This window comes from Ananas comosus, linkage group 5 (genome assembly GCF_001540865.1).
Source record: "Ananas comosus cultivar F153 linkage group 5, ASM154086v1, whole genome shotgun sequence".
Lineage (NCBI taxonomy): Eukaryota > Viridiplantae > Streptophyta > Magnoliopsida > Poales > Bromeliaceae > Ananas > Ananas comosus.
In genome coordinates, this window is record NC_033625.1 from 8292429 (window position 1) to 8307498 (window position 15070).

The window sequence follows — 15070 nt, forward strand, 5'->3', positions numbered from 1 at the left end:
TTTTTTTTCGAAAAACAATATATCTAGCTATATCTCTAAAATTAAGTTTTAATATATCTTTAAAATTAAGTTTTAATAAATTCGAATAGCCAAAAAGGAAAATACCGTAGCAATCATCTTTTTAAGAACTGTATTTGCTGTAGCCTTTTTTTACCCAAAAATTTTTTACTGTAGCAAAAACAGTAAAACCCTTTTTTATAGTCCATAAGGTATTAAAACAATGCTACAGTATTTTTTTAATTTTTATTTTTAAAACAAATTTAAAACACCTCAAAGCAATTAAGAGAATATAATAATTGATAAATAAGCTATATGCAATTAGCAAGTAAATTATATGCAATTTGAATTTGAAAATACTAATCCCAATTTATTTAAATTTGAATGACAAACATACAATCAAATTATCAAACAAAAGAATACGCAATATCTTTCTATTTTAAGCGAAATAAGAATGCAATTAATTAAATCACATACAGGAGTGCGCTAGACTCGAGCAGTAGTGCAGCACAAGGGCGACGTGATAGATCCCCAGTAGTAAGCTACCATGGGTGGACAATCCCCACAAAAAATTAATTTAATATTGAGATTGGCACATGGCCCACATATATCAGATATTAAACTAATAAGAACAGATTAATACACTTATGTGAAAATTATAAATTTAATTAGAACTATAAGTTAATTGAACAACTAGATTTGGTTTAGCGATCAATATGGCCAGAGTGAACTTTTATTAAACAGTGCTTAAATTTACAGGCCATAAAATTCCAATTTATTTGTTATTTTTATTTTTTAAAACAATCTATAGTAAAATCATATCATTCTTTTAAAAAGGAATTTTTTTTTTTTTTTAAAGAGTGACAAAACTCTCTCTCCCTTTTCAAAGGCAACACAGCAGTATATATATTGAGCCTTTTTTTTTAAAAAAATCCGTACACTTAAACAAAATTTACTGTAGCAAACTCTTTTTTTTTAAAAAAAATACTACAGTAAAATTTGTTTCTGTATATATCTTTTTTTTCTTTTTTTTTTTTAATGATTAGCACCTGCTAGATTTTTAATTACAATCAGATTGGAAATACGCTTTAGATTGTTCGGAAAAACCGCGACGAAATTCTGATTGTGATTAAAATATAACTAATTTTATGATAAAATAAATAAATCAANAAAGATCAATTTAATTGGAAATAAATTAGAAATAGACTGAACAAGAACAATATTATAAAAAAGGAACTAATAAACTCTACTGTATTGTACTTTAATTAGTATTATTTTCGTTTGCTATAGTGTACCTTTTTTTTTTTTTTTTTTTTCCAAAGACACCATTGCATTAATAAATTTTATCAATTTCTACACTATATGTCAAATTTATCTCTGTTTAGGCTAAAATATAGAAAATCTCATGAAAATATCTTTTTTTTTTAATTTTTCTCCCCCACTTTCAAAAAAAATCTATATTTTACCTTTTTTAAAATTCAGAAAATTTTTTAGGGGTTATGGCATTAATGAAGAGGGTGAAATGACTAAATTGCTCTTATTTGTTTTATTAAAAAATATTTGTTTTATATATTTCTAATATTTTAAGGGTATTTTCGGTATAAATTACAAAACAATAAAATTTCGGAATAATTGTTTTTAAAAATGGAATAAATAGTGACATAACCTTGGCGGAGGTACATCAACTTGAAATTTTAAAGGGGTAAATATATATATATTTTTTTGAGATAGGTAGCATGCTATCCGCTTTGTTTATTTCATTTAGAAATAAACTTAGCTAGAAATGTCAATCAACTATGATTCGAATTTGGAACCTCAGGTACCAACCATCAAGCCCTTTACCACATTCGCTAGGGATAGTCAGTAACAACCTGACAATGTTGATGGGCTTCACCCCCATGAGCTTTTAAGTCCTTTGTCGCGCGAGACTGCCTAGCTCGACTAATGCTCTCTCTATTATCAAAATCACTTGAACTTTGATTTGTTTAGAGGTAGTAAAATTGTATAATTGACCATCTATATAGATTTATGTTTTAATAATTCAAAGTGATTAACATTATCTATAGAAGCACCTTTCTAATTAACGTCAAAATTCAACACCAAAGTATATATGGACATTAATTTTGAGCATTTAAATTTTACAAATTAAATATGACAATTAGGCTTGATTTCTACAAAAATAATTTTTTGACGTCAAGAAGACTCGTCTATATCGCTGGCATATTTTTTTTCTTTATTATTTGTTGAATAAATAGCTAATGCTAATCACCTTAACTGATGAGATACAAATTTATGTTATTAGTTGTAAAATTTTAGAAGTTTGGATAGTAAATCTAAAATTTTAAGATTTTCGATTACTATCTATAAGTGGATAAAAATGTGGATGTTCGTGATGCATTTTTTCCCTTTATTTATTACAAGTTGCACCTAAGTTCTCATTTTAAGAGAGATTCCTTTGTGAGAGAGGACCACTCATATTATTTTGTTATCACACTTATAAGGCTGGCGTGTACACTGAGGACACAACACAGTGAATTATACTGTGCAGCACAAGAGACAAATTTGGCTTACTCTGGCTAATATTATAGCCTTTTTTTCAGAGAAAAGAAAAAAACACAAGGTGTTAATTTTATTTCCCCCAAATAAATATATTGACACAACAGAGTGAATCATACTATGCATCATAAGAGACAAATTTAGCTTCCTCTTGGTGATAATTTGGCCCTTTATTTGGGTTCCCCCCCCACTCCCCAAATAAGTGTATTTTATTCTCCCTGAACTATCCCAATATTGTACCTAGCTTGATCCTCCAAGTTTTTACTTAAAACCACTTTTAGCTTCTAACCGTAGAACAAACTCTATCTAATTATATGACAATCATTTTGTCCGTTCTCTTGTAAATAAAGTGAACAAGGTTAAGCAGACCATTTTATGACAAAATTAAGTTGACAGAATATATGAAAGTTTAGAAACTAACATGTTTAATTAAAAAGTACAAAGACCATGTATAAGGGCCACAAATATCCTAGCTAGGGTGTAAACTTTACACCCTAGAAGTAGGGTATATGGATAGCGTTACTTAATTTATTTTCGAAAAAATGCTACTTGTACACCCCTATAGAGGGTGTACATCACCTCACCCTTGCTCCAAGGATTGATAATTCCTTTTGAAATTGTAATAAAAAATAAATAAATAAATAAATAAAAAGTAGTGATAGGGCAAGTGAATTAATGAGGGCCACAAATATCCTAGAGTGTAGACTTCATACACTATAAGTAGAATTAATTTATGGGTAACATTGCTCAACTTGAAAATTGTTGTAATTAAGTTCCATAGTCTAATTCAGTTGCAGTATCACCTTTATATTTGATGGAGTAGGTTTTTGATTAATCATACATTAATTGTTGATATGGCAATGATATGATAGCATTGAGATCAATGGCGTGGTAATAACTAAGATGCCATATCACTAGCATATTAACATATGCAACAATCTAAAAAATTGTCTCAAAAAATATACCAAATTAAAATTTGAGGAGCAAATTATCGCCTGCCTTGCAGTTTGAGGACCAAATGAAGTGTAATTTAGCCAAAAATTTATGTCATATTGGAGGCCTCTTTTTATCAAATTGCTTTTCTGGATAAAAGGAGAAACAAAATTGGAACAAGAAGATCCATTACTTTAAAGAGTTCTATATAGTTTTCACTCACTTAAAAAGAAATTGGTATAACAATTTTAATTTAACTCTTGAATTATAAACCTAATATTATACATTACCATTAATCACATTGATAAAATGTGATCTCTTACTTGAACAGAAAACTAAAAGAACCATCACCCTTCTCCGCATGAATATTAAAACAAAAAGAAGAAAGAGGAGAACAAGTAGTAGTAGTAGTAGTAGTAGTAGTAGTAGAAGAAGAAGAAGAAGAAGAAGAAGAAGAAGAAGCAAGTGACACAAGCAAATCCACAAAAGCACCAACTATGAACCCATGAGTCTTCTCACCATTAGCTTTCAAATACCACCCAAGCATCTCCTCAAGCCAATCCCAACCCTTCACTCCATGAGCCATTATCATCTCCTCCATCGACCTCCGGAAATCACTGTAGAGGTCCTCTGAGTCGACCGTCATTGCCACGCCGCCTTCGAATGGGTCGACCGGGTCGGCCCGGCGGCTTTTTATCTCCATTATGGAGTTTGTGCACCCCGGCTCGAAGAACAGCCGGTCAGCCGACCCGAGCCCTCGAATGACCGCCTCCACGACCGCGTCGCTCCCCGACGATTCGGAGGCCGTCGAGAAGCTCTCCGAGCCAGTGGTCGACGAGTTTGTGAAGCGGCACGAGTCAGTCGAGTCGAAGTAAGTCGAGTTCATGGTCATGAAGGAATGAGCAGCCTTTTGTTGCTTGCAAGAAGGCAAAGGAGTGCTTGAAGGAGAAGAAAATGAGGTTGAGGCAGTGAAGAGACAGGTAAAGCCATGTTTCTTAACCATTACTACTCTTTTCTTTGAGAGCTGAGGGAGAAGAGGTTGGTGATGTGTAAGGTGTTAGGATATGTTTATGTTGTGGACATGGGCTGATGCTTTTATAGGAGGATGAGAATATTGTGCTTAATAATTAGCTTCGGATTTCTTTTTGGGAAAATTTCCAAAGACAATTGAGCTCTAATACTTTCCTAAACAGGCATCTAAACTTTGAACATACGCGATTAAATTCTTTGAACTTTATTGATCTCAATCTAGATTACTATTTGTACAGTTGTTTTGATTAGATGCCTTGCATGTAATCTTATAAAACTTTAAAAAACACACACGCGCGCACACACACGCACACGAAAAATCTACTTCTTCTATTCTAAAATATGTGAAAAAGTAATAAAAACTAAAGATACGATTATGTTCACCCTAATCCTTAATTATTGGAACTAAAAGTAAGAAAAATAGGTCTTTTTTTGTTCAAAGTTTTACAAAATTGTGTACAAGATGTGCGATCACTACAACAGAATTAGGTTATAGGGACACATGTTTGGAACACTTTTGTATAAGAGTCATATTTATGCCAAAACTTAAAAAAAAACCTACTAATGCCTAAATATAAAGTCTAATCCAATCAAAAATAAAAGGGTACTCTACTCAACCCACCCCACCCAGCCCATTCGGCCTGATTACACACAGAAAAGTAAAATAAAAGAAAAAGGAAAGAAAAATCGATTACCATTCCCCTTCTCCTCTCACTCAATCGACTGAAATTCTAGACGAAGATCCCTTCCTCTCGTCCTCCTCCGCCACCGCAGCCAACGAGGTAGAGTTCCGGTGGTTGCTAGATGCTTAAATAAATATTGGTAAATTAGCAGCACTCTTTTATATTATAGCGACACTCTTTAATTGTCACTATATACCTAGCGACCCCACATATACCAACACTTTTTAAAAGTGTCGGTAATTTAGCCAGCACCACTTATTTTGACTCATACCGACATTTAAAAGTGTCGCTATAGACCGTTTTTATTGTAGTGGATTAAAACCACTGTTTAATCAATAACTTAGCTTGCCGAGTGATTCCTATTAAATTATTTGGTAAAGTTTAGAATGTTCAATTGTGAAAATTAAAAGTTTTGAGTTTTTATTTGAAGAAGGTGTTAAAGTTGGGGGGTTCTTTGTAAACTTTCCCTTTTTATTTTTCAAAAGGGGGTATGGGAGGGAAAATGGAAGGAAGACGCCAAAATGGGGGGTTGTGGGGTGCCACGCGCGGGCAATCATTGAAGAGTGGTTGCTATATATTGCGAAGAGGGAAGATTATTTTATTTTATTTTATTTTTATTTCAGTTTTTCTTTCTAATTTTATTTTCAAATTTCTTCTTTTTTTGTGCCGAGATGTACTCCTCATCTTTTTTTTTTTTTCCGAGGGCGCAACTTGATGCGCCTGTCTGTCATGTCTCAAGAGGGTTTGCTTGACGGTTCCTTTCGTTGATGTGTTATGCTGCTTGGTTCATGTTTTGGCCAGGTCTTATCAGTCTTTCTTCAAAGGGGTTAGGGTCATTTTTGAAGTTTTGACCACCCACTGAAGGGTAGTATAAAAATTTCATACTACTCTTTTAAGTGTAGTTTATGTTCCGTATACAATATTTCAACCATTACAGCGATATCGCTAACCATTATATTCTATTACAACTGACAAGCATGTCAGAAAAAAAGAAAAGTTTTGCGATAACTAGGTTCGAACTGATGACTTACATCATATCCACTTAAATCATGTATTCTTACCCCATCCTAATAAAAATAGAATTAATAAATCCTGAAGGTGAAGGGTAGAGAAATTTAATAATATGTACTATTCCTGAACAATTTGGAGGTGGATTACTTTGGCTAAAGTTTCTTTAATTATAAAATTAAGAAGAAATACTGAGCTAATCATCATCTGGTTATATAATTATTTTGTAAGTAAATGTTGAAATTCTAGTATTATTATGATTAGTAAGAAATTAAATCTTGTGGAAAATGATTAAAAGCTCTTCCGGGCCGGATAAATATGGAACTGCAATTTGATCGACTATTCTCACGTGTGACACCCATGTGCAGTATCTTCTGCTGTTTGTAATCATAAAAAGATGACAAATTTCGCATCCCACCAATAGTTCATAACTGTTTTTGCATGTTCAAATGAGATAAAAACAAGCCCATTTTGACAAAGACATATCAGTGTTTATTAAGCACCCACTGGCCGAAATAAAGTTTATACTATTTCATACCCACCCAAATGAAAAATCCCAAGTTTACGCAGAGTAAAGTAACTAGCATGCAGATCCAATATCAAGCACAAAATCCTCCTTTAGCTTGTAGAGGGGCCCAATGTCCTTTGTTAGGGTGTTGCAGTACTGTACCTTGCCATGAGAGTTTCAGACGTGATTCTTTGCGGTGGCAGATATTAGACATCACAACTCCCTTCCGCATGGCATTTTTAGCTTGGGTAAATTGCACTACTAGTCCCTACAAACTCTTTACATAGGTAAGTTTCATTTGTACAATCTGACTCATATGATTTATTTAATTAAAGCGTAAGGATACACTTGATTCAATAGTTGAAATCTATCTCAACACGTTCTTGATGGACGAACATTATTAAAATATTCTCATATTAGGTTTTATATATATAGTTGAGCTCATGTGCTTTTAAAAATAGTGCAAGAGCATTTATGCTTATGGCTTTTTAATCGTCAGATCGCGTCAAGGTCTGTACAGCACTATTAATGATGTATTCCGTTAAGTCCTCTTTACTAGTGCTGCATGAATGTTGAGGCGATTTGACGGTTAAAAAAAATCACAAGCTCAACTCTCTCTCTCTCTCTCTCATGACTAGGCTCCTATACTATCTATAGCATCGGCGTGCTGATCTATTGACTCTTTCTCAACCTTAAAATATTAAAATTAGCGATTCACACCATTAAAACTGATATAGAGTGTAGGTTATGAGGAACCTTAGGATTTATCTAGATACTATCAATTACTTAGAAGGGGGTGAATAGATATAACGGCCATACACCACACATCTTAATGTAATAAAAATAAATGCGAAAAATAAAATAGCACACTGAGATTTACATGGGAAACTCCAACTAGGAGTAAAAAAGCCGCAGAACCAACATACGATGATAATCCACTAAGAAATAAAAGATTATAAGGTATTTACCGAATCTATGGGCTTAACCTCTTTTTTAACTCCTACGGATTTCGCACATGCCAACGGGTTGTCCACGCCCCACATTCGAATCCACGAATGCCATGTCCCGAATCCACAAAACGCCTAACTTCGGATCCACTAAGCTTTGATCATGCCGAATCCACGACGCCCAATCGAATTCATGAGCACACTCCGTCCGAAGAAAGAATAATACAGTTTGTGATGATTTATTGCTTAGAATATCATTCAAGATCTGTGGGAATAATCTCTAAGCAACTCTCAAATTGATTCTAGAAGAACATCAAGAATTAGGGCACCAAAAATCAATTTGAGAGAAACTTGTTGTAGAAGATGAGAAGGACGACTACCAATAAGCTTCTAGGGTTTCTAAAAGTTAAAAGATGCTTAACTGTGACACCCCAATAGTCCCACATCGAATGGGAATGGGGTTGTCATTGGGTTTATAAGAGACTTAGACACTAGTAATAATAACTGGGCTTAAGCATTTTGGGCTGGTGATTGGGCCCAACGAGTTATTGTTGCTAGTGGGCTGGGTCGTTATATTAACCATATTTTAGAGACATTTTCACATCTTATTTATAGGTTTGAAAGCAATTAGAATCAGATTAGAATTGAAAAATCGAGTTTAAAAAATTTGTGTCAGGTTCAAGTTCTGGACCTTACATTAGGATTCGGATCTTGAAAGTCCAGATCTTGACCAAAGGTCCGGACCCTCCCTGCGTAATAGCAAAACAAACGTACGGGTTCCGAACATTGGACACAAGGTCGGGACCCTCGCTACGTATTAGCCAAGAGGGTGTACTGTTTTCGGACCTTGCTTCTAGGGTTTGAATCTTGAATCTTGAAATTTTTGGTTTTGAATATTTATCAATTTATACCTATTCTAATGTCTTTCAAACATATGTAAATGATAATAAATCATCATCAACATTATTTAAACTTACCGAGTATTGTGGATTCATGTTTTGAGTCTTCGAGTCTTCGATTTTCGTATTTTCTTCTTTAAACCTTCAACACTCCGACATACTTCATGAAATATGCCAACTTAAAATTCAAAACAATATCCTCCTTAGGCAATTTTCTGACAAAACACAAAATTACATAAAAAATCTATGCTCAACTATCCAAAACTCAAATTTGAAATTCATTGCCATCACCAAAACAATAAACTTCTCGTGTGAAAGATCCAAAGAAACTACAAAATTACAACTTTGTAACTCCTAAACAAACTCTATGACTTAGACATAAGGAGTCTTGAAGTTTTAAAAGATCTGCAAAAAGATTACTCTCTCCACGAACAAGGTTAGTAATACAATTTTAAAATCTCTCCCCTTTTGTTCATGCATATAAGTATTAAGTTAATCAATTTCAATCTCTCCCCCTTTCTCCTCAAAAACTCATCTCTCTATTATTTCCCCCTTTTTGTCAAAAATTGTCAAAAGAAAGTGCCAACAAGAGAGTTTAGAGAGATATCAAATATAAATATCGGAATGTAAGACAATAGTAGCACAAGTTTAAAAACCTTTTAAACTCGAAACCACTTGTGATGAAATGTCAAAAAAATGATGATTTCATTGTGAAAACAATAATGTTAATGTATGAATATGATAAATTCACTTAAATTTCTTTCAATCCAAATCAATTTTATAAAAATTAAGAATTTTACTACAAAATCACCAAGATGTAAATAAGAAATAGTAAGATTTATTTATTTATATATATTTTAAAATAAAGTCATAAAAAATAAATAATCTAAAGGTTCAAAATCTATCAAGGTGTAACAGATTATCAAGATGACTTATGAAAATTCACTAAATGATAGAAATTTGTTGCATAAACGTTCAAATTCGAGACCAAGCAATAATGTACCGGGGTGGCTCTTTGAGCATTTTTTTACTATGCCACCTTTTTACACCAATTTTTTTTTTTTATATAATATGAATGCCTTTTTAATTTTTTTGGTTATGCATTAAAATTTCATGTGATAGCTTCACATACTTACCGAACGACCGGAGTGGTAGTTTTTTTCTACACGTGGTGGTAGTTTTCACATTCCCTTTAGGACGTAACTCTAGCTTTCCACCTTTTTTAAGCACTTCGAGTATTTCTCCCTTTGTTTTATTTATATATAACTCTCCCTTAATAATGCAATCTCTTATTTGAAAGAAAATTTGACAAGTTTTAGTTTATTAGCAAATTTTCATTTATTAAATTCAACACACACAACTGAGATAGGTTAAGTACCTAAAAATCACACATGATCACCTAAATTTGATGAATATACGAATTAAGATATCCTATAATAAATTATCTTCATAAATAATAAAAATTGATTAGTAAAACCGATAATTAATATGAAATTAATTAAAAATAAATGAATGTAAATTATCGATGTTCAATGCGCTAAAAATAACTTAAGGTTTAAGACAAGGAAATATATCACCTTTTCGAATCCAAACTTGATGGATGATGGGTTGTCGTGTTTCATTGAGGTTCGGCACTATTTTTTTCGCCTTTCGATCAATCTTTTGTCTCCACGTTGTATTTGGCTTTGTTAGAATCTCTTGTCATGGCTTAGATTTTGGATTGATCTTCGATACTTTATATAATTGATGTTTCTCATGAATCCGTGAAGGTTGTCGAGTATTGGAAGATGTTGATAGATGTTTAGAAGATGCTGGTTGAGTCTTCTTTTCTTTTCCAGAATATGTCTTCTTGATGTAACCTTTGATTCCACATTTATGGCATACTTTCTCCTTCAAACTTGTTGAAACTCTAGATGTTGAACTTTTTACCTTCTCAATAGAAATTCTTTCATATCCACGCCCAAGTTTATCCATTTGACCCAATTCGAGCATATGATCTAGTTTTTTTGATCCGGAGGAAAACTTTCGAATGTTGGATTTGAGTTGATGAACTTGTTTGGTCAAAACTTGGTTGAACGAAAGAATTTCTTCATATTGCTTCTCTAGAAAAACAATCTTCCCTTGATGTGATTTGATAATTGATTCCGTTTGGTCAAGCTTCTCTTGGAGGAGCTTACTATTTGTTAAAGTCACCTCCCTTTCCTTCTTGTTATGTGCTGAACTCGCCTTTCTTTGACCTGGTCAAAGATCTTCCTCGTCCTCGGGGATGCGAGACGGCTAAGCTAGTGACCTCTCGAAGTTTTGCGCCTTTCGACTGGATTAAGCGTTTTGCGAGCTGAACGAGGGATCTCGGACAGCCGAGTTCGAAAATCTCTACTGTAGAATTCGGTTCGGTGGATACAAGCCGAATGTACGGACTGCACAAAGATTCTGGGTCGGTAGAAGAGCCGAACGGATGGAAGCACAAAACTGGTCGGTTGATAAGAGCCGAAATGCCTTTTTATATATATGAATGTAACTCGTGGAAACAGTACAAAGGTGGAGTGTGCCTGAGGGCATAACAGACTCGGTTGATCTAGCTAAGATTCTACTCCTAGAGAAAAGCGGTAAGTGCAGGAAAAGTAAAGATTACATTAGACTACTCCTAGAAAATGCGAGAAAATACAGAGAATTAAAGGTGGGTCTTTTGTTCTCGGGAAAAGACCTCTTTTAAGGGCCGTTATTTGCCTATTTATAGATCGCCTTGTTGCTTAACTATTTCTTATTCATGATCGGCCACTACTACTTTTTCGGGCCACTTCCAGCCGATCAGAAACCCGCTTGTAACCACTGCGGTTAATTGTAACTCCTCTCAATCTACGTGTGGCGGTACTCAAACTCCTTCCGCTACTCCTGGTGCCTCAAATTCCTACCCCTTAAAATAAGGTTGAGTGGAAGTACCGGTTACCACATGGCCCGCGACTGATTGGCATTAACAATTGCTCTCTCGGCAGCTTCCGAACGAACCCTTGCGTAGCTAGTGTAATCGAGGCGAGACTACTGCTTACAATCAATTTCGAATTCTTTGTACGATTCTGTCTCAGCGTTCATTCTTTTTCTACGGCCACGATCTCGCCATTCCTTTTTTGTCTTATGTGCGGCATTAATTAGGTCCATCTTAATTTGTAATATACTGAACTTTTGCAAATTGCAGAGTTCGAGTGTGTGGATGGACGTGTGGAACTACCTAACATGTTCTAAAAGATTAGAACAAGTTTTGGATAAGTTAGAGGATGTTTTGGAATTGCAAAAAGTGAGAAAGTGCAGTTGCAATTGGGCCGGAATCAATATTCTTCCGCTTGCTGTACCGGTACATCCATCACCTTTGACCGGTACATGACTGGGCAGAAAGCTGGCAGCAAGGCTAATTGGTCATTCACATCTTGAATACTATCTACCTTGACCTCCAGCGCGACCCCAGGAGCTCTGGTGGCTTGTTGCTGAGTAAGCAGAGGAGTTTCTACTATCCATCTCTCCGTCGCCCCCAACCCACACACACTCTTCTTCTCTCTAGGATTTTCTCTCCTTCCACGAAGAATCGCCGATTTCGCTCGTTTTGTCCAACGTTGGTTCTTCGGCTGTTCGTACGTGCCGCAGGCCTACATGGACGTGTGAGTGAGTATTTTGGAGAGTTTTCGCAGCTCTGAATCCAGTGAGTTGCTTGGTTGAAGCTTGAGAAGGTATGTGACTCGAGATTTTCCGTTATCGGCGCGCTTCATTAGTCGATTTGAAGGATCGATTCAAATTTTGCTTTCCAACCTGTTTATAACTGAGTTTTCAGCATGTAAAAAATGCATGTTAATTAGCTGTGATTTACCTTTTAGATCAGGTATAAGCTACTTTGAAGCTTAAGTCGAATGATTTAGCCATCTATGAAGCTAATATAGAACTAATGCACGAATTGATGCAAACCTTGGAATTTTCTTCGCACCAGTCCTCGAGCCTCCGTTGAGCCTGAACATGTACTGCTTAGAAGCTGGTTTGGAAGGTATTCCCTAACTGGAGGTAGGCAGGGATTTCAGTTAAGAAAACTGAATTCGCAAGATTCACTATAAGTTTCTAATAATGAATGATTTGATGTCGTGTTGGTGTTGATCGCAGCGGGATTCAACCCGACCTTTGGGTCCTCCTTGGTTTGGCTTTTGGGAAGCCTTTAGAGACTTAACTTGGAGGTACGTAAAGTGAAACGCAAAACAGCGATTTAGTTAATTAGCTTGATACGAGATGTGAATTGAGCCGAAATCGGAACATTTCGTCGTTAAATTTAAATCCGATCCTTGACGTTTTGTTTTCAGCAGCATTGGGCCTTCGTTGACCGTTGTGGGACTCTGTGGTTAATTGGAGCCTATACTAGTGGGTCGGACCTAACCTAAGCAAGTGGAACACTCCTCTATGTTCAATATTATTTAAGAAATGGGTCTTTATTTGTGCTTATATCGCGTTGAAAGGGCCGAGTTCTTATCATAATTTTGAACATATTGCGAAATGAAGTCCTATAAAGTAGAGAAACATTTACATGAAGTAAGATTTATATCTGATTCAATTCAGTCTGAAACTGACCTTATGCACACAAATGTGTAGAAGCACTATAAGGAGACGACCAAATGACATCTTATTGACTCTAAAGTAGAAACTATGACATGCTTATGACTATGTTGATAATGCCATGATAGTGAGAAAGATCTCTAATGCCATATATGAACTAGACATGTACTTCTTCACCAGCTCGTTTTCATCTACGGGCATACTCAGTCGTTATAATATTGGCTATATTGAAATTCCGATCAAAGAATCGAGAGCAAGATATTGTGAGCTAATTGTGATAAGCGAGAATGTTGACTGTGATATCTTGCTGCCATCGTGCTCTCTCGCACACACTTGTAGGGTCGCTCCCTAACTAAGGCAACCGGAGTTGGCCTACGCGAGCAGTTGCTCGCCCGTGCGGATTTGGATGCCGAAGTGGATTGGCCGTGGGGAGTGTAATACTACCACGGGCCATTAGGCGCGGCGCAAGCTGGACTAACTTGGGTAGGTCTGTGAAGAAAAGGATAGTACTCAATGAAAAAGGACAAGTAAGAATTCTTTTAATAAAGTGTACATAGTCACTCATGTTCGGCCTATAATTCATGTCTAATGTTTCATGAATTACACGATAATGGCCATACCTATTACACAAATGATTCATTACTGTAGAAATGCTATTACATGTTGTTTACATGCTCATCACTTGTTAGCATCATGTTATAAATCATGCATTTATCGTTTGCTTTCAATATTAGTACATCATCGAGCCTAGTGGTGGTAATTCGCCGAGGCTGGCGGCTTACCCACTGGGACTATTGTTAATAGTCCCCCACGACGCCCTTGTTGGTGGTGTTTTTATAGAGCATCTGCAGGAGAGGCTAGGGATCCGTGCAAGGAGTGCGTTCTAGCTATCGTGCTAGAGCCGTGCTAGTCGATCGCCCCTTGCTACTCGGGCTACGACCGAAGTGGATCGGCCTTTGTGTATAGAGAAAACGCACGCATTGTACCTATTTTTTGTATACCCGTGATTATAACTTGACTCTTTGGACCGAGAACTACAGCTGTGATACTTCTTTCTGTCGAGAATTTTGATTGTACAAACTCTTTGTTACCTTTACTGATAGTAATATCGACTGACATTGCTCTATATCAGGATAGGACTACTACTTGTTTTACTTCTATCAGACTTGTCATTTGGGACGCCTTATATACGCAGGTGTTATGGCGGGTTCTTGTTGACGTGCCGATATGCTTCCGCTGGTTACGGGCGCGTGACAGATTATAGTAGTAATCAGACTCCTAGGGTGAGTCTTCGTAGACCTATGCAAACGCTAGGTCTGGTTGACCATAATAAGCGATAAGCTCGTGAGAGACGATGTCTAGTCGAGGTGTTGTTAGCGAAAAGTACTTTGATTGGGTTACTTATAAGCTCCCGAATAGTAGGAGTTTGATTCGGGATTGTGGCAGTATGAACTTGCAGAGGTCACAGTTGGCCGGCCGAAACGTGACATCGGAAGTTATGTACGCGTTACATTTCATTACTTTCGCTTGATAATTTGAGTTTATATCCCCAATGAGGATGCGATAGTATAGGGTTATTGACCTATGTCTTGTTTTGTGCTGCATTAAGATGCCGTTTGAACGTCGTCCGCAAGCCGCCGGGCAGCTGAGGGGCGGATGCAGAGAAGTGGGGACTTCTTACTTCGGGAGCTAGTGGGATCCATGATTACAGCGATCAGCTTGGATTTGACGGATTGGTTACTCAACCAAGCTGCACGCAGCACGACAGCAGATGGATGCCGTGGTCGGCAGGAGGACAGGATGAAGACGCTAGAGATCTGTTACTGCGACAGACGATGAAATACATGAGGATCCCTAGCTGTACTTACTCCCAGATTTCGTACCTATAGCACCAGAGAGGGCACCACAAGTGGAGAGCACGTCACC

General features: G+C 36.1%; 1 protein-coding gene across 1 annotated transcript; it reads right to left on the reverse strand.

Annotated features, from left to right (window-relative positions):
- Positions 3710-4707, reverse strand: LOC109710746 (transcription repressor OFP13-like). Its single transcript, XM_020233488.1, has one exon. It carries the CDS (start codon positions 4487-4489, stop codon positions 3806-3808), a length of 684 nt encoding a protein of 227 aa, XP_020089077.1. The 5' UTR covers positions 4490-4707; the 3' UTR covers positions 3710-3805.

Excerpts from the sequence above, each read along its gene's own strand:
- LOC109710746 (XM_020233488.1), bottom strand. The coding sequence starts at position 4,489 with ATGGTTAAGAAACATGGCTTTACCTGTCTCTTCACTGCCTCAACCTCA.